Raw genomic sequence first — 25031 nt, 5'->3', positions numbered from 1 at the left:
TTTGAGAGTCAAATTCTGTTGTATATTTGGAGTACGATATGATTTCTTTGGTTAAAAATCAGAAACAGCTGAGCAGAGAACTGGCAGTTACAGAAATGTGTTGAAAAAGTACGAATGTCCAAGATATGGCTTCGATTGTGTTCTTGGTTTGGCATAAAACAGCTTGATATCCAGTGTAATAAAAACATTTCACTAAACAAACACCACATGAACGTAAGCTTTAGTTAAATGCTTAAAACAGTGTCGAGACAAATTATACACAATTCAAAACAGTCTCTTATTTGCAAGTTGGTTTCACTGATTTCTTTAGAACTGTAGCCATCTGACCACGGTGATGATTCTGGATGTGCACCTTGACCTGATTGGTCCAAAAAAAGCCCATGCCGCATGCTGAGCAGCTGTAGCGTTTGTCACCCGTGTGCGTCCTTACGTGATCTTTCAAATGACTTTTCGTTTTGTACGTTTTACTGCACACGGTGCACTGAAACGGTCTCTCGGTGCTGTGCGTTTTGAGATGGACTTTAAGCATTTGCACGTCGTAGCAGCACTTTCCACACAGGTCACACCTACAGGGCTTTTCCATGTGATCTGTAACCAAGTGCTTCTTTAACAACCAGGCACTTCGGTACAAACTACCGCATCGGTCACACACGAACGATTTATTGGCTGAAAACTTTTGGGAGTGTGCTTTTGCTCTGAAGCCTTTTCCAGATATTTGTTCACAGTAAGGACTGAACCAGTCGCCCGGTTCCAGTTTCACAGTAACGAAATGATTTTCTTGTACTCTTTGATTGTGAGCTGCAGCTGATCTCGTGTTGTTCTGGCTGACCTGTTGGTCACATGACTCAAACTGGGCTGTGATGAAGGAATTTCCTTGGAGATGGTCATGACGTTTTCTCTCCGCGTCCAGAAAGATTGGTTGAGACATCTCGGGTCCATGCGAAAGGTTCTCGGTTTGGAAGTCCTCTTGATGCAATGCTCCTTCTTCTGTGGGGGCGAGCTCCAATTTCACTCGTGTTAGTGAGGCTTCGGAATCGTGCAGCTCCGAGCTGGAGTTTTGATGTACTGGAAGAAGTCCATCTACATGGCTAGGCTGTGTGTCTGAAGGGTATGCAGGGGCAGAAAAGAAGAACAAATGAAATGGAATTACTCAAACTGGAAAAAAAAAAAAGTTCTAATAATAATAATAATAATAATAATAATAATTCCTTAAAGAAAAATGACATGCATACAATCTGTTCTACAAGGCAAAACTCTATCCCACCTCCTGAGAGAATTAGCAGGTCAGCAGCACTGAATCTTTATTTACCACCACTGATTCTTATGCATTAAAAGCGACCCGCCATCACAAAAGTAGTAACGCCAGCAGCGCTTGCCATGCAGGAAGCGCCGATCCGTTTACACAGTGAAGCGAAAATTTTCGATTGCCGCGTACCAACATAAAAAAAAATACGTTCAGCTTCACAAGAGTTGGGCATTTTATAGACCCCCCCCCAAAAAAATTTTCAAGACATGCACTCAGATTTGCACGATACTGCTTACTTTTGACACTGATCTTTTTTACCTCGCCTGGCACGGAGTCCACCAGGGGGCGAGGTACTGTTTTCAGTGGGGTTTCTTTTTTTTTTTTTTTTGTTAGCAACATTACAGGAAAATGGCTGGGCCAATCTTCATGAAACTTTCACGATAGATGGGCATTGGTCTCAAATTAGGGTTGCCAACTTCCTCAAGGGTTGTTTTACAATCAGGGTACAAAGTTTGTGTCACAGGGGTCCAAAATTCAAATTGATTCAAACTGGTTCTTGTACCGGGGCGGCATGGTCGTGTAGTGGTTAGCGCTGTCGCCTCACAGCAAGAAGGTCCTGGGTTCGAGCCCCGGGGCCGGCGAGGGCCTTTCTGTGCGGAGTTTGCATGTTCTCCCCGTGTCCGCGTGGGTTTCCTCCGGGTGCTCCGGTTTCCCCCACAGTCCAAAGACATGCAGGTTAGGTTAACTGGTGACTCTAAATTGACCGTAGGTGTGAATGTGAGTGTGAATGGTTGTCTGTGTCTATGTGTCAGCCCTGTGATGACCTGGCGACTTGTCCAGGGTGTACCCCGCCTTTCGCCCGTAGTCAGCTGGGATAGGCTCCAGCTTGCCTGCGACCCTGTAGAAGGATAAAGCGGCTAGAGATAATGAGATGAGATGAAATAGAGCTATCACAGGGCTACAATAAACAACCAAGTTTATTTAGTCAAGCCTTTTGATATTGAAGATAAGTGTTAAATGGGATTTTTAGCTTGCGTACCCTGATTGTAAAACAACCCTCAACCCCAAATCAGGGACACTTTCCTCCAGGTGTGTGCGCGTATGCGTGCACCCCCAGCAGCTGACCAACAGTAATGGAAATCGCAAAGTTTCATTAACCATACTATAAATCTACTCATTTCACAGTGTAAAAGGACAAACTACTACTGTACTTGCTTGGATGTATGGTTCACAGTAATAGGCAAGACAATTATTCCAAGTTTTCTTACATTTTATATTCTTTTCTTGAAATAGCACTAGACTATACCCATATGCCACAGACACTGAAAAGCCTAAACCAACCATTGTCAAACTAACTTATCCCAGTTCTCAACAATACATGGGGGGGGCACAGCAGGATGAAGGGAGCGCCATCGTGTGTACACATGACGCAATATCTCACGCCACTCTATATCCACAAAAGCGAAAAAGGAACGTAATTCCTCTCTCCGAGAAGCGGACACAGAGAAGTGGCTGTATATTTTCACAACAAGGGTCTCAATATCCACTGACATCTGATCGCTGGCATGTTTGCATGTATTATGTGCGATGTGGGCCAGGCAATTAGCTTTTAAAATGCCATCGTTTGCGCTGCTGAGTAATTTGTAGACAGAGCGATGTTTTCCATAATTGACATTCGCATTATCGGCTGCATATGCAGTGATGTTTCTAATATCCAGCTCAGGGCTCTACAGTGCACACATTTCACTCGCATTTGCGAGCAAATTTTTCGGCATGCGAACGACGAAAAAAAAAACCACGCGCATTCGTGCGAGGGCTTCTTGCGGCCGACGATTTAGGAAAGCACTGAGCACAGACGCGACGAGTTTAACATTCTAAAATGTATCAAACGTTAAACTGCAAAGTATGTAAATCCAGCGCTGGATAGCGTACCTAATATAGTGTTATGAGTAACGGCCTGTATTGTTGTAAGTGTGTGTGTTCAGTGTTGTGTACGTGTGTGTGTGTGTTCTGCCTGCGCCTTGCTCCCTGTCTGTAGTTGCGTGCATTGCCTCTGTCTTGCACTGCGGTGGTTCCCATGGTAGCCGGGGGGGAGGGTAGCCGGTCTGCCATGCTAGTGCGTTTTACCGGGACATGAGATTTCAGCATTTTTATTCTTCTCGGTCTGTAGCTTGAATAAGTTTAAGCTACTGAATAACACTTTCAGTTAAAGCTGAGTCTGGTGCTTTTGTGCTGACGCTACAATAGCCTACTATCACAATAAATATCCCCCGTAACATTTCCCGTTTTCTACTCATCTTTCTGTGATTGCCCCTCTTTCCCACGGTTGTATATTGTGGGTGTGGCATTAGGTGGGAAACGTGCTTGTTAGGGATTCATCAGATCATTCAACTGAGAGATCAGTTCAGTTGGTCGGGTTCACATCATCAGTTTTTCTTTGGCTAATCAGACACAAGGTACGCCACCACTCTTGCCGGAGCGGTTGGGGGTTAGGTGCCTTGCTCAAGGGCACTCAAGTCAATCCTGCTAGTCTGGGGAATCGAACCAGCAACCTTTTGGTCCCAAAGCTGTTTCTCTAACCATTAGGCCATGACTTCCCCCATGACTGAGAGATAACTGAGGCTTGGTTCGGACTGAGCTGAGAAATATATTCGCTATGCAGAGAATAACGGTGTTTTTTAAAAGCAATGATGGTGGAAACAAGAATAAAAGAACGGACGAGGAAGAAAGTGTAGTGAAGAAAGCTAGAACGACGGGAGAAGGTGCGGGAAAATTATATAATGAGATGGAAAGCACACGCCCCAGTGCAAACATTTAGATGGGAACATACAACACAGCAGAAAAACAAATAATATACAGTATATACAAATGGTGCATGTCACAACACAACAGAAAAACAAAGAATATATATACACACACACAACTGGGCGTCCCCTCCTTGAACTGCCACCTTATTGTGGTGGAGGGGTTTGTGTGCTTGAATGATCCTAGGAGCTATGTTGTCGGGGGCATTATGCCCCTGTCAGGGTTTCCCAAGGCAGACAGGTCCTAGGTGACAGGCCAGACTAAGAGCAGTTCACCAAAACCCCTATGGAGAAAAATCCGAGGACCGTGACGTCGCCCGGGATGACGCAGCCGGGGCCCCACCCTGGAGCCAGGCCCGGGGTTGGGGCTCGTATGCGAGCGCTTGGTGGCCGGGCCTTTGCCCATGGGGCCCGGCCGGGCTCAGCCCGAAGAGGTGACGTGGGCCCGACCTCCTGTGGGTTCACCACCCACAGAGGTAGCAGTAGGGGACTGGTGCAATGTGGATTGGGTGGCAGTCGAAGGCAGGGGCCTCGACGACCTGATCCCCGGACACAGCAGCTGGCTGTTGGGACATGGAATGTCACTTCGCTGGGGGGGAAAGAGCCTGAGCTTGTGCGGGAGGTTGAGAGGTACCGGCTAGAGATAGTCGGGCTCACCTCCACGCACAGCTTGGGCTCTGGAACCCAGCTCCTCGAGAGGGGCTGGACTCTCCACTTCTCTGGAGTCGCCCGTGGTGAGCGGCGGCGGGCTGGTGTGGGCTTGCTTATAGCTCCCCAGCTCAGCCGCCATGTGTTGGAGTTTACCCCAGTGAACGAGAGGGTCGTCTCGCTGCGCCTTCGGATTGGGGAGAGGGCTCTTGCTGTTGTTTGTGCCTATGGCCCAAATAGCAGTATAGAGTATCCGGCCTTCTTGGAGTCCCTGGGAGAGGTACTGAGGAGTGCTCAGACTGGGGACTCCATTGTGTTACTGGGGGACTTCAATGCTCACGTGGGAGATGACAGTGACACCTGGAGGGGCGTGGTTGGGAGGAACGGCCTCCCCGATCTGAACCCGAGTGGTGTTTTGTTATTGGACTTCTGTGCTAGTCACGGTTTGTCCATAACGAACACCATGTTCGAGCATAGGGGTGTCCATAAGTGCACGTGGCACCAGGACACCTTAGGTCGGAGGTCAATGATAGACTTTGTAGTCGTTTCATCTGATCTCCGGCCCTATGTCTTGGACACTCGGGTGAAGAGAGGGGCTGAGCTGTCAACTGATCACCACCTGGTGGTGAGTTGGATCCGCTGGCGGAGGAGGAAGCTGGACAGACCTGGCAGGCCCAAACGTATGGTGAGGGTCTGCTGGGAACGTCTGGCCGAGCACTCTGTCGGGGAGGTCTTTAACTCCCACCTCCGGGAGAGCTTTTCCCAGCTTCCGAGGGAGGCGGGGGACATTGAGTCTGAGTGGACCATGTTCTCTACCTCCATTGTGGACGCAGCTGTTCGGAGCTGTGGCCGCAAGGTCTCCGGTGCCTGTCGTGGCGGCAATCCCCGAACCCGGTGGTGGACACCGGAAGTAAGGGATGCCGTCAAGCTGAAGAAGGAGTCCTATCGGGCCATGTTAACCTCCAGGACTCCCGAGGCAGCTGACGGGTATCGGCAGGCCAGGCGTGCTGCAGCTCGGGCAGTTGCGGAGGCAAAAACTCGGAACTGGGAGGAGTTCGGGGAGGCCATGGAGAAGGACTATCGGTCGGCCTCGAAGAAATTCTGGCAAACCGTCCGGCGCCTCAGGAGGGGGAAGCAGTACTCTGCCAACACTGTTTACAGTGCGGGTGGGGAGCTGTTGACCTCGACTGGGGACATTGTCGGGCGGTGGAAGGAATACTTTGAGGATCTCCTCAATCCCACCGTCATGTCTTCCACTGAGGAGACTGAGGCTGATGACTCAGAGGTGGACTCGTCCATTACCCAAGCCGAAGTCACTGAGGTGGTTTGCAAGCTCCTCGGTGGCAAGGCACCGGGGGTGGATGAGATCCGCCCTGAGTATCTCAAGTCTCTGGATGTTGTGGGGCTGTCATGGTTGACACGCCTCTGCAACATCGCGTGGCGGTCAGGGACAGTGCCTCTGGAGTGGCAGACTGGGGTGGTGGTCCCTCTTTTTAAGAAAGGGGACCGGAGAGTGTGCCCCAATTATAGGGGAATCACACTTCTCAGCCTCCCAGGGAAGGTTTACTCCAGGGTACTGGAGAGGAGAATTCGACCAATAGTCGAACCTCGGATCCAGGAGGAACAATGCGGTTTTCGTCCTGGTCGCGGAACACTGGACCAGCTCTATACCCTTCATAGGGTGCTCGAGGGTTCATGGGAGTTTGCCCAACCAGTCCACATGTGCTTTGTGGATCTGGAGAAGGCATTCGACCGTGTCCCCCGTAGTATTCTGTGGGGGGTGCTTCGGGAGTATGGGGTTCGGGGCTCTTTGCTAAGGGCTGTCCGGTCCCTATACGAACGGAGCAGGAGTCTGGTTCGCATTGCCGGCAGTAAGTCAGACCTGTTCCCAGTGCATGTTGGACTCCGGCAGGGCTGCCCTTTGTCACCGGTTCTGTTCATAATTTTTATGGACAGAATTTCTAGGCGCAGCCAGGGGCCAGAAGGAATCCTGTTTGGGAACCACAGGATTTCATCTCTGCTTTTTGCGGATGATGTTGTCCTGTTGGCTTCTTCAAACCAGGACCTTCAGCATGCACTGGGGCGGTTTGCAGTCGAGTGTGAAGCGGCTGGGATGAGAATCAGCACCTCCAAGTCCGAGGCCATGGTTCTCGACCGGAAAAGGGTGGCTTGCCCTCTCCAGGTTGATGGAGAAGTTCTGCCTCAAGTGGAGGAGTTTAAGTATCTCGGGATCTTGTTCACGAGTGAGGGAAGGATGGAGCGTGAGATCGACAGGCGGATCGGTGCAGCCTCCGCAGTGATGCGGTCGCTTTACCGGTCCGTTGTGGTGAAGAAGGAGCTGAGCCAAAAGGCGAAGCTCTCAATTTACCGGTCGATCTACGTTCCGACTCTCACCTATGGTCATGAGCTTTGGGTAATGACCGAAAGGACAAGATCGCGGATACAAGCGGCCGAAATGAGTTTCCTTCGCAGGGTGGCTGGGCGCTCCCTTAGAGATAGGGTGAGAAGCACAGTCACTCGGGAGGAGCTCGGAGTAGAGCCGCTGCTGCTCCACATCGAGAGGAATCAGCTGAGGTGGCTCGGGCATCTTTTTCGGATGCCTCCTGGACGCCTCCCTGGGGAGGTGTTCCAGGCATGTCCCCCCGGGAGGAGGCCCCGGGGAAGACCCAGGACACGCTGGAGGGACTATGTCTCTCGGCTGGCCTGGGAACGCCTCGGTGTTCTTCCCGAGGAGCTGGCCGAGGTGTCCGGGGAAAGGGAGGTTTGGGCTTCCCTGCTTAGACTGCTGCCTCCGCGACCCGGTCCCGGATAAAGCGGAAGAAGACGAGACGAGACGAGACAACTGGGCGTGTTGAGTTGCAGATGTTAATTGCACATTAGTTACGGTACAGAAACTTAGTTCAGCTACAAAACTCAGGATATTGCACTGTATTTGGTATTGCATTGTATTGGGTATGGATGTAAAAGTGTAGAAATATAAATATAAAATATACAAAAGCTATAAAAACTAAAAAGTTGCTCTGTGAGGTTGCACTGTAATAAGTATTGCACTGTATCAGGTAAGTGTGAGAATATTGTCCTTTTAGGTCCTTGTTGGTGCATCGTTGCACCTGCCAGAAGTGGCATCAGTCAGTGCATGTAATTAGCCTTTTTCACATTACGTCACTTGCAGAAGAACCTCACATCCGTTTTCAGCCTTTTGAATGGAAGAAGAGGCGGCATGCTAATCTGCTGGCTAACAAGTAGCAACCATAGAAAGTCAGTAAACTTCCTTTCCAAAACAAGGCAGATAGGTGACTGGAATGGTTGCTAACAATACGTAATGATAAACAACAATGCGCAATATTATTATCAATCTTATCTGTGAATGACACAGTTTTGTTAACATATGTTGCCGCCGCCCCTCCTTGAACTGCCACCTTATTGTGGTGGAGGGGTTTGTGTGCTTGAATGATCCTAGGAGCTATGTTGTCGGGGGCATTATGCCCCTGTCAGGGTTTCCCAAGGCAGACAGGTCCTAGGTGACAGGCCAGACTAAGAGCAGTTCACCAAAACCCCTATGGAGAAAAATCCGAGGACCGTGACGTCGCCCGGGATGACGCAGCCGGGGCCCCACCCTGGAGCCAGGCCCGGGGTTGGGGCTCGTATGCGAGCGCTTGGTGGCCGGGCCTTTGCCCATGGGGCTCGGCCGGGCTCAGCCCGAAGAGGTGACGTGGGCCCGACCTCCTGTGGGTTCACCACCCACAGAGGTAGCAGTAGGGGACTGGTGCAATGTGGATTGGGTGGCAGTCGAAGGCAGGGGCCTCGACGACCTGATCCCCGGACACAGCGGCTGGCTGTTGGGACATGGAATGTCACTTCGCTGGGGGGGAAAGAGCCTGAGCTTGTGCGGGAGGTTGAGAGGTACCGGCTAGAGATAGTCGGGCTCACCTCCACGCACAGCTTGGGCTCTGGAACCCAGCTCCTCGAGAGGGGCTGGACTCTCCACTTCTCTGGAGTCGCCCATGGTGAGCGGCGGCGGGCTGGTGTGGGCTTGCTTATAGCTCCCCAGCTCAGCCGCCATGTGTTGGAGTTTACCCCAGTGAACGAGAGGGTCGCCTCGCTGCGCCTTCGGATTGGGGAGAGGGCTCTTGCTGTTGTTTGTGCCTATGGCCCAAATAGCAATATAGAGTATCCGGCCTTCTTGGAGTCCCTGGGAGAGGTACTGAGGAGTGCTCAGACTGGGGACTCCATTGTGTTACTGGGGGACTTCAATGCTCACGTGGGAGATGACAGTGACACCTGGAGGGGCGTGGTTGGGAGGAACGGCCTCCCCGATCTGAACCCGAGTGGTGTTTTGTTATTGGACTTCTGTGCTAGTCACGGTTTGTCCATAACGAACACCATGTTCGAGCATAGGGGTGTCCATAAGTGCACGTGGCACCAGGACACCTTAGGTCGGAGGTCAATGATAGACTTTGTAGTCGTTTCATCTGATCTCTGGCCCTATGTCTTGGACACTCGGGTGAAGAGAGGGGCTGAGCTGTCAACTGATCACCACCTGGTGGTGAGTTGGATCCGCTGGCGGAGGAGGAAGCTGGACAGACCTGGCAGGCCCAAACGTATGGTGAGGGTCTGCTGGGAACGTCTGGCCGAGCACTCTGTCGGGGAGGTCTTTAACTCCCACCTCCGGGAGAGCTTTTCCCAGCTTCCGAGGGAGGCGGGGGACATTGAGTCTGAGTGGACCATGTTCTCTACCTCCATTGTGGACGCAGCTGTTCGGAGCTGTGGCCGCAAGGTCTCCGGTGCCTGTCGTGGCGGCAATCCCCGAACCCGGTGGTGGACACCAGAAGTAAGGGATGCCGTCAAGCTGAAGAAGGAGTCCTATCGGGCCATGTTAACCTCCAGGACTCCCGAGGCAGCTGACGGGTATCGGCAGGCCAGGCGTGCTGCAGCTCGGGCAGTTGCGGAGGCAAAAACTCGGAACTGGGAGGAGTTCGGGGAGGCCATGGAGAAGGACTATCGGTCGGCCTCGAAGAAATTCTGGCAAACCGTCCGGCGCCTCAGGAGGGGGAAGCAGTACTCTGCCAACACTGTTTACAGTGCGGGTGGGGAGCTGTTGACCTCGACTGGGGACATTGTCGGGCGGTGGAAGGAATACTTTGAGGATCTCCTCAATCCCACCGTCATGTCTTCCACTGAGGAGACTGAGGCTGATGACTCAGAGGTGGACTCGTCCATTACCCAAGCCGAAGTCACTGAGGTGGTTTGCAAGCTCCTCGGTGGCAAGGCACCGGGGGTGGATGAGATCCGCCCTGAGTATCTCAAGTCTCTGGATGTTGTGGGGCTGTCTTGGTTGACACGCCTCTGCAACATCGCGTGGCGGTCAGGGACAGTGCCTCTGGAGTGGCAGACTGGGGTGGTGGTCCCTCTTTTTAAGAAAGGGGACCGGAGAGTGTGCCCCAATTATAGGGGAATCACACTTCTCAGCCTCCCAGGGAAGGTTTACTCCAGGGTACTGGAGAGGAGAATTCGACCAATAGTCGAACCTCGGATCCAGGAGGAACAATGCGGTTTTCGTCCTGGTCGCGGAACACTGGACCAGCTCTATACCCTTCATAGGGTGCTCGAGGGTTCATGGGAGTTTGCCCAACCAGTCCACATGTGCTTTGTGGATCTGGAGAAGGCATTCGACCATGTCCCCCGTAGTATTCTGTGGGGGGTGCTTCGGGAGTATGGGGTTCGGGGCTCTTTGCTAAGGGCTGTCCGGTCCCTGTACGAACAGAGCAGGAGTCTGGTTCGCATTGCCGGCAGTAAGTCAGACCTGTTCCCAGTGCATGTTGGACTCCGGCAGGGCTGCCCTTTGTCACCGGTTCTGTTCATAATTTTTATGGACAGAATTTCTAGGCGCAGCCAGGGGCCAGAAGGAATCCTGTTTGGGAACCACAGGATTTCATCTCTGCTTTTTGCGGATGATGTTGTCCTGTTGGCTTCTTCAAACCAGGACCTTCAGCATGCACTGGGGCGGTTTGCAGTTGAGTGTGAAGCGGCTGGGATGAGAATCAGCACCTCCAAGTCCGAGGCCATGGTTCTCGACCGGAAAAGGGTGGCTTGCCCTCTCCAGGTTGGTGGAGAAGTTCTGCCTCAAGTGGAGGAGTTTAAGTATCTCGGGATCTTGTTCACGAGTGAGGGAAGGATGGAGCGTGAGATCGACAGGCGGATCGGTGCAGCCTCCGCAGTGATGCGGTCGCTTTACCGGTCCGTTGTGGTGAAGAAGGAGCTGAGCCAAAAGGCGAAGCTCTCAATTTACCGGTCGATCTACGTTCCGACTCTCACCTATGGTCATGAGCTTTGGGTAATGACCGAAAGGACAAGATCGCGGATACAAGCGGCCGAAATGAGTTTCCTTCGCAGGGTGGCTGGGCGCTCCCTTAGAGATAGAGTGAGAAGCACAGTCACTCGGGAGGAGCTCGGAGTAGAGCCGCTGCTGCTCCACATCAAGAGGAATCAGCTGAGGTGGCTCGGGCATCTTTTTCGGATGCCTCCTGGACGCCTCCCTGGGGAGGTGTTCCAGGCATGTCCCCCCGGGAGGAGGCCCCGGGGAAGACCCAGGACACGCTGGAGGGACTATGTCTCTCGGCTGGCCTGGGAACGCCTCGGTGTTCTTCCCGAGGAGCTGGCCGAGGTGTCTGGGGAAAGGGAAGTTTGGGCTTCCCTGCTTAGACTGCTGCCTCCGCGACCCGGTCCCGGATAAAGCGGAAGAAGACGAGACGAGACGAGATGTTGCCGCCGTATACCTCTTCTTCCATTCAAAAGGCTGAAAACGGATAAGAGTTCCCCTGCATGTGACGTAATCTGAAAAAGGCTAATTGTTCAAGGTGGTTATGGCCTGTGGGGAAAAAACTGTTTTTGAGTCTGTTGGTCCTTGCTTTGATACACCTGTAACGCCTGCCTGAGGGCAGCAAGTCAAAGAACTCAGAGCCAGGGTGGGAGCTGTCCTTGATGATGTTGTTAGCTCTACTGAGCTCTGCTCTCTGTTTAGCTACTGTTTGTTCATTCATTCAGTTGTTTGTTATTCATTTGTTTGTTCATTCATTCGTTCATTCATTCTTAATTGAATTTTGCGTTTTGTGTGTTGGTGTGTCTAAGGTTTGCGCTGCAATAAACCTTTAAAATGAAAACCTACTTGTGCCCCCATTTTTTTTCCCTGTGCTCCTAAAATTTTTAACTTAGAAGCACGTGTGCTCCTGAAAAAAAAAAAAAAAAGTTAGTGTAGAGCCCTGATCCAGCTCATAATTTTCCAGGCAGGTCATTAGAGCTTGGTGTATGCCATTTGCCGTTTCATCGCTGTCTTCATAAAAGTCAAGCAACTTCGATTGTACACCATCGGACACAGAGAAATACCTCACGCATACTGGAAACATTTTTCTATTTCCCTTATTCGAGGCATCGGTGGCAAGTGAAAAATAGACAGGCTCACCTTCAGCTGGAGAAAGGTTAGACAGAACTTTCCTCACTGCGCTTGGTCCTAAAACATTCATGGTGATCATCTCAGCTTTGGTTCTGCCCAAGTGCATCTTCTTAGCAACACATGAATCTTGAAATAAAGTCCCATTTAACTTAACAGTGCAGTCAGTGCTGTTATAGCTAAGACCGTGGTTGATGATATGGAAGCCTCAGACATTCACAAAAAGGCTGTGCTAGCGAAAGGAGCAAGCAGCATTGGTACATTCTCCGCCGCATCTATGGCAGAAATCGACAAAATTGCCGCAAGTGAGGTAGCTACCTCATAAGCTACCTCACTTGCTGCAATTTTGTCGATTTCTGCCATAGATGCGGCGAAGAATGTACCAATGTTGCTTGCTCCTTTCGCTAGCACAGCCTTTTTGTGAATGTCTGAGGCTTCATGGCGAGTTAATCATTCTCCCCACCATGGATAATGGAAAGTTGTCGGCGGCATACTGTACAAAACACGTTCTTTGCGTTGTCGGCGACTGCTTTAACCCATGGCCTTTTGGCTTCCCACTCTTTTTTTTATAGCTACAAAGTCTTATTCTTTGCAGGTTCACTGCTCATTTTGACGCACGATACCACTCACCAGTGGCCAGTCCACACACACACACACACACACACACACACACACACACACACCGGTCCGTCACTACTAACAATCGTGAGTTTGCGTGAGTTTTGGTGCGATGAGGCTGTGATTGGAATATGGGACTGGAGCGGTCCCTGAAGGGACAAATCAAAACTGCCCATAAATCGTGATGTCCCGGACAATATGGGACGGTTGGCAACCCTATCTCAAATAGAACCTCCAACACTTTGAGGGTCATCCGGTCAAGGTCACCAAAAAGGTCAAAATCGTTTTTTTCCCCACCGTGATATCTTCCTTCATATTCATCATGTTTATTTCAAACCAAATCCAAAATGTTCATCTTTCAATTCTGCTTCCATTGATATGCTACATGATGGGGTACCTCTCATAGTTTTCTTAGCGGTTGGGGGTCAAGGTCACGGGTTTTCAGAGGCTCATAACTGGGAAATGGTTCAAGATAGAGAGATACTTAATATTCTCGACATATAGGAAGTCATATATGGGCTCTCATTTGGCACCATGACCTTTGACCTTGAAAGGTCATATGCAGGGTTACGGATTTTCAGAGGCTCATAACTGTGAAACGGTTCAAGACAGACAGATACTTAATATTCTCGACATATAGAAAGTCATATATGGGCTCTCATTTGGCACCATGAGTGACCTTGAAAGGTCAAACTTAAGGTCATGGGTTTTCAGAGGCTTGTAACTTTAAAATGGTTAGTTATAGACAGATGTTTACCATGATCAATGTATAAGTCCCATATGGGCTTTCAGTTGCAACCATGACCTTTGACCTTAAATGACTTTGAAATGTCAAACTCAAGGTCATGGATTTTCACCTGACAGCTGATGATTGAGAAATATTACCATTGTCAGGATATAGGTAGTCCCATCTGGGCTTTCATTTAGCACCATGAATGCCAGGCGAGGTTTGTTTTGTTTGTTAGCAACCTTACGGGAAAACGGCTGGACCAATCTTCGTGAAACTTTCAGGACAGATGGGCATTGGTCTCAAATAGAACCTCCAACATTTTCAGGGTCACCTGGTCAAGGTCACCAAAAAGGTCAATCATTTTTTTGTGATATCTTCCTTCATGGGGCGGCACGGTGGTGTAGTGGTTAGCGCTGTCGCCTCACAGCAAGAAGGTCCTGGGTTTGAGCCCCGGGGCCGGCGAGGGCCTTTCTGTGTGGAGTTTGCATGTTCTCCCCGTGTCCGCGTGGGTTTCCTCCGGGTGCTCCGGTTTCCCCCACAGTCCAAAGACATGCAGGTTAGGTTAACCGGTGACTCTAAATTGAGCGTAGGTGTGAATGTGAGTGTGAATGGTTGTCTGTGTCTATGTGTCGGCCCTGTGATGACCTGGCGACTTGTCCAGGGTGTACCCCGCCTTTCGCCCGTAGTCAGCTGGGATAGGCTCCAGCTTGCCTGCGACCCTGTAGAAGGATAAAGCGGCTAGAGATAATGAGATGAGATGAGATCTTCCTTCATATTCATCATATTTACTTCAATCCAAAATGCTTATCTTTCAATTCTGCTTCCATTGATATGCTACATGGTGGGGTATCTCTCATAGTTTTCTTTCAAACTTTCATTTGTTTATTTTGTGTGTGTGTTAACAATCTAACATCTAGATAGTTGCACCAATTGACTTCAAATTTTCAGGGTAGGTGGGCAATGGTCTGTAGATTACCAGATTAAATTTTGCTGGTAATCAGGTCAAGGTGAAGCTTAGGCCATCCTTAAAAAAACAAATCCGTTTCCTGTCCACCGGGTGAGCAAAAAATTTTCGGTCGGGAGGGAGGGATTTTTTTTTATATATGGATGGATAAGAAATCGCAATGCTGTGTTTGCGTTTTCTTTCAGTACTTTTTTATTATAAAAGCAGACACATTTAATAAAATGACAGTTTAATCAACTGAAACTTGTACAAAAACTTTAAATTAGCATTTTAAATGCTGACTGCAACATTTGCAAAACTTTTACAAAGGTACTTAAAATGTCCGACACACGGACTTTTTGTAGTTCTAAATCGAGCGTTAGGCCTAGTTCGGATGAAATTACACTATTAAAATGATCACTGAATGATTTGTTTTTCTGAATCTTTACTATTTTGTTGTTCGCTAGAATACCATCTTGCGATTTCACACTTAAGCAAATGTTTGAAAACTCCGGATCTCCTTCCTTCATGGTGGCTGCCATTTTTTTTGTGCCGCACGGCGCATGCGCAGAGCTGATTCGATTCTATATTCTGCGCGGAATGCAGGGCTTTCCACAAGCGCCCGCTGCCGGCCATACAGCCGATGACTTTAATGACTTATTTTTGTAGCCCACAGGCTCTAAATATTAATTTTCGATTTTAATAAAATTAAATGTTTATCTAACGGACTGACAATAATGTCGAACTGAACCGCACTCATTTAAGTTGTGATTCGCGCTGTTTGTACCGATAATAACCACAAATTCCCCGCCGACTTCGTTGATCAAGGGAGAGTAACTCATCCGTGGCCCCGACATGCGATGTGTGTGTGCGCGCACTCGGCGGAGGCAGTAGTGTGTCGGGGCCGTCGGAGGGAACAGAAGCAGAGATGACTCTTATTTTGTCTCCGGTAAACCAGTCTTCTCTCGTTCAATTACGTGCTGGCATCAAAAGACGCCGTTGGTTGTAAATGAAACCAAACTGAGTGGTTGGAGTGTATTTTCATACACAAATGGAGAAATGTTCGCTGAGTGTTTAATTGTGTAGCCACCACTGCAGACCGTTGTTGTTGTTAATTCATAGCATGCTCAGCTGTGTGAATGTGTCATGCACCGAAAATAAGAGATTTACAAGCCAGGAACGCCTCATGATGCAATACGCAAGAAAAGAAAGAAGATTTACTGCCATTTTACTTTGTATTTGAGTAAAGTGAATAAATAAATGGTCTGTGGAAAATACATTTAATCCTGGGAACTGCGTGCACAGGAGTTTATTTTGTGTTTACTCCCCCCCCCCCCCCCCCGGCTGGCTACTTATTTGTCATGTCTGGCTAGTATGAGCCTTAGTGGAAAGCCCTGGGAATGCGGAAATGTCAAGTTCGATTTTAGATTTACGAACCCGAAAAAAATGTCGAAAAACCGGCGTTAAAAAAAAAAAAAATTAAACCGCACAAACGGCACTCACCCAGCCGGTGGACCGGAAACAGAACATTTTTTAATAATGGCCCTAAGGTCACTGGAAAGATCAACCTTTCGGTCAAAATAACATTTTCCATTATAACTCAAAAACGGTTGCCAATAGACAAATGTTTACCATGATGAGCATACAGAAACTCCCATATGACCTTTCATTTGGTACCATGACCTTTAACCTTGAAAGGTCAAACTCAAGGTCATGGATTTTCAGAGGGCTGCAACTTGAAAACGGTTGACGACAGACAGATGTTTACCATTATCAACTTATAGGAAGTGCCATATGGGCTTTCTAGGGCTGTAACGATACACCCAACTCACGATTCGATTCGTATCGCGATTTTTGACCCACGATTCGATACACCCACGATTTTTTTAAATGTTTTTTTAAAGTAGTAAATTTGACTTATTAACATTTACTTACTTACATTAACTATTTAATAACAAATAATTCAGACCACTGCAGAGAATGAGTAATATGTATGCAAAAATGAACAAATGTATATCCAAAGATTGTTTTATTTCTCAAAATAATACTGTTGAGCCGGAAGCTCTGTTTTTTTTCGGTTCTGAAAAAGTCATTTTTCCAAATCGTGTACATCCGTTAAGATTTTTTTTTGGGGGGGGGGGGGGGGTATAGGGGTGGCTCTCTCACTGTCTCACTCTCATAGGGCCAATGATTTTCTGTGATCGCAGAAAACAGATGGAAATTACGGAATTTTTATAGTGAAACATTGCTCGCGTGTCAAAATGTAACTGCCGCAGAAGGCTTCCACCCAAGCAGATGCTCAGCGTTGCCAGATACTGTAACGTTTTCCACCCCAAAATATGTTCAAAACCAGCCAAAAAGCACCTAAAACCGCCCAACCTGGCAACACTGCATGCCTTTCCGGTCAAGTGATTGTGATTGGCTTGTGGCACACCTAGCCAGCCAATGAGCTGCTTGTTTACAGATTCGCTCCCCGCGTCACAACCAGAATGGCGACCGCTTAAAAGAAATGAATGCTCTGCCAGTGGCGAGTGTGGACGTTGCATGACTCGCAGAAGATTGTCGCAGGTTGGCGAAAAAACGACTTACTAATAGATATAAAAAAATAAAAGTAATTTAAGTAAGTTTAAAATGTAATTTAAATAAAAAGTAAAGTATTCATAAATTGAAGTTTGGAAGCACCTCTGTTTTTGGGCTGAGGAGAAGTTTGAAAGGGTGCACCGCGATTCTGCCTTCTTGTATCGCGACACGGATCGTGGCTCTGCGTATCGCGATTTCGATACGCATATTGTTACAGCCCTAGGGCTTTCAGTTGCCACCATGACCTTTGACCTTGAATGACTCTGAAATGTCAAACTCAAGGTCATGGATTTTCATAGGACTATAACCTGACAGCTGATAATTGAGAAATATTACCATCATCAACATATAGGTATAAAATAATAAGTGCTGCCGGGCGAGGTTTGTTTTGCCTGGGAACGCTTGCTGAAATTGATTTGAGTAGTTTACGCCATCTCACTATGCAAATAATGCAATTAAATTTCAAAATAAATAAAAAAAATACTGGATCAAAAGGTTATTTTTAAACTCTAAGCAATTGATAGATGTTTTGGGCACAAGAATTGCTCTTGAAGGTGCTTTACTTTACTTTCTTGAGATGGATGTGTATTGCTGGAAGCAGCCAAATAAGGCCGATGGGGAGGAGAATTAAATTTCACAAAATTTTAAATTTCAAAAACAGCTGTAACTTCTGCTCTATTTAACCTTGAGGGAAAATAAAACCAGTTTTGAATTCAGAACTTCATACTCTTTCTTTGGATATGCCACACTCCTTGATTACGACTAGATTTAAAAATGGCCTGTCATCGCTAACAAAAGGTAACTTACTTACAAAGTGGAAAGAACTCCACTGTAAACTGATGGGAATGTCGAATGCTTTATTTCAACTGAAAGTACTAACTTTTTTTGAAACAAAATGCCTTTATTAATTTGCGCTAGCAGCGCAACTTGTTACTCTCACTCAGGATCTTTCTACTTTCTTCTTCTTCTGCTTATTATTATTCTCCTCCTAACGTTCTTTAGGATGCTAGCAGGGCTTTCCCCAGAAAAAAACAAACAAACATTAGAGTGGTGCTACTGATACGGAGCCCAGTCCGTAAGGCTTGGTCTGACCCGGAGAACCCTAAAGGCTGCTAAGGGGGTCCTGGGTCATGCTCCCCTGGAAAATTTTGAAATTAGAAACTTCAAATGGTGCCTTCTGGTGGCATCTAGTGCTGATTTTGGCACGATTCAACATTATTAAATTTGCTGTTTTTTATGTTCTCAAATATGCCAGGGTCAAAATTTAAAGGGCAAAATTAGATTAGAAATGAAAACACTTTGTAAGCACGCCTCATTTTCCAGTTCCAGGACGACAGGAACAGAACTGAGGTCAAATCATGCAACAGCGCCATCTAGTGACCAGCACTGAGAACGTGGTTTTATTTATAGTTGCAAATGGCAGACAGTGCACGCAGCGAAACCCTTTATTTTCACTTCTGGGTTGAGTACCAGGACAGTCTAGACCTATATATTAAACTCTCTTCCTATTTCGATGGTTATTACTTGTTTTCAGAGAGAACTAGGAACTATTTAGGTGCTGAAAGTACTCTGCATTGTTCAATTCATGGTACTGATTTTTTTTTTTTTGGTGTGTGGCGGAGCGCCGCGTATCCGCGCTTTGGGGAAAGCCCTGGCTATTTCTCCTTCAGTTTTCAACCAATCATCACTAAATTTCACATGTATACCTCTAGGCGGCGGCACGGTGGTGTAGTGGTTAGCGCTGTCGCCTCACAGCAAGAAGGTCCTGGGTTCGAGCCCCGGGGCCGGCGAGGGCCTTTCTGTGTGGAGTCTGCATGTTCTCCCCGTGTCCGCGTGGGTTTCCTCCGGGTGCTCCGGTTTCCCCCACAGTCCAAAGACATGCAGGTTAGGTTAACTGGTGACTCTAAATTGACCGTAGGTGTGAATGTGAGTGTGAATGGTTGTCTGTGTCTATGTGTCAGCCCTGTGATGACCTGGCGACTTGTCCAGGGTGTACCCCGCCTTTCGCCCGTAGTCAGCTGGGATAGGCTCCAGCTTGCCTGCGACCCTGTAGAAGGATAAAGCGGCTAGAGATAATGAGATGAGATGAGATACCTCTAGGCTGAATTACGGTGCTATGACTTTTGGTAGTGATCTGGATCACTGAGCCGAAATGATCCATGAAAATGCCTTTTTTTCAATGACTTATAACTCTGTCAATTTTCACAATTTTTTTCAATCATCAGGTTTTTTTTTTTTTTATTCTGTTCAGGGCGGCAGGGTGCACCTTTTCCTCACCAAGCATGATTCTCTATCTCTTACTGTTTCGGATCTTTAGGGTACGGTGACTAGACGTCCCAGTTTGTAACCGCTAGCGCAAACTACTGCGACTTTAGTCACAGTCCCTATCTAGTTTTAACTTTTTTTTTTTTTTTTATTTCTTCGTCCTTGTAAAAATGGCAGATGGTCACGATGATTGATGCGAATGTGTGACTTGAGGGGAGTCGACCGGATAAAACCCTTTGCACATACGGGACAGGTGTATGGTTCTTCTCCCGTGTGGATTCTCTCGTGTTCGGTACAGTGGCCTTTCTGAGTGAAAGTTTTCCCACAAAACTTGCAACAATATGGCTTTTCTCCTGCGCGAGTTCTGAGGTGCAGCGTGAGAGTCACAGGGTAGGTGAGGACTTCCTGCAGAGCTTGCAGCAGTACCGTTTGCTTTTTTCACGAAAAACGGTTTCATGTTGTTTTGCCAAACACTCAATGTGCAAAAGGCTGAAGCCAAACCTTGCAGTTTAACAATTTATTTGCGCTATTCTCCACGTGGGAGCTCAGATGATGGAGGTCAACAAATGTTTCTTTGCAACGAGGACAAGGAAATGGGTCTTTATTAACACTTCCCACAAGATCACAATCTGGACCGAGAGCTGAAGATCTGCGAATCGCAACTCTCTAATCTGACTAGTGTCATTTGGTTGATGTGTAAACCATCATTCTCAACAATAACTGGTTTAACTGAACAAAACGCCTCACCGTGGGCATTCTTGTCATTGAGGGATGATCCATCAGTTGTTTGATGTGGCCCAGCTTCCTGTTTTATGGACGTGAGCTCCAGCTTCATGTGTGTTACTGAAATCTCAGAATCCAAGGCCTGCTGCTCTGGAGAATCAGCAAGACAACCTGTTAAAATATAGAGAACATGGAACCTAATCAGAAAAGAAGGGAACTATTGACACTTGTCATAGAAGGTAAACATCATACATTGTAAAGTTGCCATTTTTGGGTTCAATGTTATATAGTGATAGGTTAAAAGTTTTACATCTACTTCTTATTACCTAATGGCACGAATATTTAGATACGGTTTTCTTTTTTTTTTTAAACGTCTCATGGCCTCGTAACTGTATCTCCTTCAGAGCAACCTGCTCCTCACTGCTCAAGATCAACCAGATCCTCGAGCAGCAGTGTTCTGAAGCATAATGTTCGTAAGTGTAAAACCACAACCGATCAGAAATCTTTTGTTGTTGGAACTCCAAGAATCTGGAACATTCTTTCTGATGAACTGGACAATCCTAGCTCTTTACAATCCTGAAGTGTTATTTTTCTGTTTTAAATAATTACGATTGCAGCAACCCTCGCACTTTTAACCTCATCTTTGAAATGCAATTTAGTCCGTAGTCTTGGGCGCTCTGGACAGCATGCGCGCCGAGCGGACTCTCGGACGCACGTCGTTAACAAGGCGCATCAGCGTGCCAGTATAAAAGACACTGAAAACGCGCACTCGGTGCGAAGTATTGAGTTACATCACGTACACTTTACCGAGCCGTAGTTCCTTGTTTGCGTTCCCGGTTTCCTGATCTCCGATATCTCGTTTTTGATTCTGCCTGTTCCTCACCTGACCCTGTGCTTGTTTAACGTTTATGATCTTGCCTGCTGAACCGGATAGTTTGCCTGATTGTCACCTCTTTTCTTAATAAACACTTCTGCACTTACATCTGTATCCAATCCATCCCTGACAGTTATATGTTGTCAGTAGACTACTTTGCTTTTTAATATATAGGGTTATCGGCTAACGCTGTTGTGGTCACCCTGCCATATATATACTATTATTACCTCGCTTGGGACGGAGTCCACCAGGGGACGAGGTATTGTTTTCGGTCGGGTTTCTTTGTTTGTAAATGATATTACGGGAAAACGGCTGGGGCAATCTTCATGAAACTTTCAGGATAGATGAGCATTGGTCTCAAAAAGAAACTCCAACATTTTGAGGGTCATCCAGTAAAGGTCAAGGTGACCAAAAAGGTAATAAATAAATACTGAGCTCAAACTGCAGGAACACTGCCTTGGAAAGACTCCTCCCACAAACACACTGATTGGATCACTACCTGCCTCATTTGCATACACTGTGCTGTCATTGGATGGCTTCTTGGTTTGTGTTCGTCCGCGAAGGAAGGGTTTTTTTAGCCACACCCACTTTTAATTAATTAAAAACTTTGATTAAAAACTTCCCCACTCCCCATTTATTATTATAAACATAAATCATAATGGACTAGACTAAAGAAATTGCTTTCAGACTTGTTTATGCTTATTACAGAGAGAAAGTGCGTTCCACTGAGCTCGAGCGCCGGGCCATTTCCAGGAAATAAGAGTTTGGTTCACGGCGACAGCGTGTGGATGTCAGTCTCGGTTCGGAGGTTTCAGTTTCGAAAACTGTAAGAGGTAAGAGTAGAATAATATAAAAAGTACAGACACTTGGTATATTTTACTTCTGTGATTTTTTTAATTGTTTATTTTTGGATTACACTTCATTTTTGTGGCTACTGCCTCAGAGTAAATATACATAGACGCTATATTTACTGTATGGACATGGGATCAGAAAACTATTTTATTTATAAGCAGGAGCCACATGGACCCACAGGGTAGCTATTTTTTTTTTCCGCCATATCTTCTTTTATAGGGGCGGCACGGTGGTGTAGTGGTTAGCGCTGTCGCCTCACAGCAAGAAGGTCCGGGTTCGAGCCCCGGGGCCGGCGAGGGCCTTTCTGTGCGGAGTTTGCATGTTCTCCCCGTGTCCGCGTGGGTTTCCTCCGGGTGCTCCGGTTTCCCCCACAGTCCAAAGACATGCAGGTTAGGTTAACTGGTGACTCTAAATTGACCGTAGGTGTGAATGTGAGTGTGAATGGTTGTCTGTGTCTATGTGTCAGCCCTGTGATGACCTGGCGACTTGTCCAGGGTGTACCCCGCCTTTCGCCCGTAGTCAGCTGGGATAGGCTCCAGCTTGCCTGCGACCCTGTAGAACAGGATAAAGCGGCTAGAGATAATGAGATCTTCTTTTATATTCATCATAAGTGCTACCGGGCAAGGTTTGTTTTGCCTGGCAACACTTATTATACAAAATGTGTGTATATGTATATATTTATTTATAATTTGTAAAGATTTATTACACTTATTAATTTTAGGATTGCTGGCAAAGCTAATAAAACTTAAAAATAGACTCGAAGGTATTAAATAATTAACTATTTGGAGATGTTAATTTGAGCACCTTGGTTATTTCGAATAACACCAACTGAGGCAAAAATTAATAATATTAATAAAGGGGAAATAAATCAGGTGTTAGTTGGGAACCTTGGGACAAAACTCAGGGTGTTTCGACTTCTTATTTGCTCTTAGTCTCGCCCATTTTAATTAGAATATCGACTTTCACAGTTTGCACGAGTCTTCAACTAATACAGCGAACAACAAACTGAAATAAGACCAAGGCTCAGAAACTACCCCTCTGAATCATAAGGTTTCCACACAAACAGTACAACATTAATGATAACACATGAACCTTTTAAAAACACACACTACCTTCCGTTTGCTCCTCACAGCTTAATTCAGTCAGTTTTTCCCTCAGACGGAAGTTCTCTTGTTTGATCCGCTTTATCTCGTCCTGGTATTCAGAAACAGCGAGTTTAACCGCTTCAAATATCTCTCCGGCCACCGATATCAATCTCTCCATGAAAAAAGAGTTCAGGCTCTCCATTCTTGTCATTTTGACAGTTTAGACTGCGGGCCAATAATCTTTATTTTGCTTGGCAACGGTCCTGAGTGAAATGACCCGGAAGTGTTTGAGTAGCAGCCATAATAATGTTCGAATTCTGTAAAGGCGCGCACTAATCACGCAATCATATAAATAATTAAATGCTAAATAATTAATTATACAATAATTAGGCTGACTGACATGTCAGTAAATATGAATGGACAGCAAGGTGAAGGTGAGCCTGAGCAACCATTCTCAACGTGACTATCATTTCGTTTCAGTTTTCTGCCTGGTCGCCTATATTCCTTTTTTTTTTTGCTTTGTTTAATTTCATTTCCAATTTTGGTAACGAAGTAATATTTCTACCATGTTGTCTACGTTTATATAGGTCGTAAGGAATATGCGCTTTTTTTGTAGTGCATTTCCGGAACACGAGTTTGACGCAGCAGATTGACGTCATTAACACGCACCGTTGCAGGTGAGTGCAGTTCCCTGACCTTTCATAAACCCCTTGGGGTTTTTTTTGGGTTGTTTTTTTCCCCCCTTTTTGTTTTTTTTCCCCTTTTTTCCCCCATCTTACACACACACACACACATATATATATATATATATTTGATAAGTTTTCTTTTCAGATTATATTTTCAGAGGAGGTGTGATTTTATGTTGTAATAAAATAATTGTTTGTTTGAATTTAATTAAAATAAAGTCCACTGAGCGCTATATCAAATCTGGAGAGCCTATTGCCAGCTGTAGAGACGAGTGAAGCCATCTGGCCGCCATATTACCACTCCCATCGCGTGTATTTGGTTTGTGTTTTAAACCGGGGTATCCGATCAAATTTGCCCCAAGAAAAGTATCTCCTGACTCCCCTCCCCCCCCCTTTCGTTACCTCTTCTTATTTTCTCAACTTTACCCACGTTCCTTACATATCTTTATAGTGCTCCCCTTCACTGTTGTTTTTTTTCCCTTTTCCAGCTCGGTCTCTGATCATTTTTTTTTTTACTACTATAATTATTTTTATGGAGATAATTTAAGTTTTTCCTCTTTTACATTGTACGTTTCTCTTAAGTGCTATAAAAATAAAACTTGTTATATAATATAAAATAAATATTTATTTTAGATTAAATAAATAAAGTATATATATATATATATATATATATATATATATATATACACACACACACACACACACACACACACACAGGTGAAATGTCTGTCCACAACCTTTGACCTGACGATTTGTACAGTTCACTGCTGCACATGTAGACATTTTTCTTCAAAATTTTCTCACCAAGTACATACATTTTGTGTAGCTTCCAGTAGTCTAAATGACCGTTCTGCTCCACGGTAGGAGTGGTAAGATGGCGGCCAGATGGCTTCACTGTGAGGAGCCTAGGAGTTCTCCAGATTTTATATAGAGCTCAGTGGTTCAGTCGGATTCTCTTTCTCTCTAAATTACATCATCAGTACACCATCTATTACAGTGTAATAGAAATATCTGTATTTCGTACTTGAAACTGGTACAGGCAGTCCTGATTATTTGTTTTGGTTAGTTAAATCCTTGAGACTTATCTTTGCTCGCACATTCTGCTTAATGAAGGTTATGTTGATGAGTAATGTCTTTTTGCTTTCATAAGATTATGATCCTGGCTGGTGCTGTAATGGTACATAATGTCTCTCTTCTTTTACACAGCAGTGTAGTCTAAACTACTGGTGTAATGCTTCATCACCCATTGACCTTACTCTGTCATACACAGACAACTCCGCTTCTTAAATCATCATCATCATCCCATCACGTAGCGACAACACACTCTTGAATGTGAATATATACACGTTTGTCCTACAGTAAACTGAGAAACACCTCTGAGCAGCTGTCTCTGCATCAGTGACTGCTCCCGGATCGGTCCGTGAGGCAGAATCTCCTGGGCAGCAGAGGTTTACATTCCTAGATCACACTTTGTCAAGTCAAGCTCCTTCAGGACAGACAGATCAAAACCTACCAATAGAAAATTAATCA

The 25031-nt window shown here is 46.5% G+C and overlaps 1 protein-coding gene across 1 annotated transcript; it reads right to left on the bottom strand.

The window, feature by feature from the left end:
* Positions 1-23378, bottom strand: LOC132874533 (zinc finger protein 765-like). The gene is made up of 3 exons (XM_060910779.1): positions 22843-23378; positions 20029-20175; positions 1-1101 (listed from the first exon to the last, which is right to left on the bottom strand). Exons 1-3 carry the CDS (start codon positions 23024-23026, stop codon positions 278-280), a joined length of 1155 nt encoding a protein of 384 aa, XP_060766762.1. The 5' UTR covers positions 23027-23378; the 3' UTR covers positions 1-277.
* Between the last annotated feature and the right edge of the window lie 1653 nt (positions 23379-25031).

Source organism: Neoarius graeffei, chromosome 26, assembly GCF_027579695.1.
Source record: "Neoarius graeffei isolate fNeoGra1 chromosome 26, fNeoGra1.pri, whole genome shotgun sequence".
NCBI classification, from domain to species: Eukaryota; Metazoa; Chordata; class Actinopteri; order Siluriformes; family Ariidae; genus Neoarius; species Neoarius graeffei.
Note: the sequence above shows the minus strand (reverse complement) of the source record. Positions and strands in the feature narration are given on the sequence as shown.

Coding starts and splice junctions, on each gene's coding strand:
- LOC132874533 (XM_060910779.1), bottom strand. CDS start 23,026: ATGACAAGAATGGAGAGCCTGAACTCTTTTTTCATGGAGAGATTGATA. Junction 20,176..22,842: donor CTGTGAGGAGCAAACGGAAG/GTAGTGTGTGTT, acceptor ATATTTTAACAG/GTTGTCTTGCTGATTCTCCA. Junction 1,102..20,028: donor CAATGACAAGAATGCCCACG/GTGAGGCGTTTT, acceptor CATACCCTTCAG/ACACACAGCCTAGCCATGTA.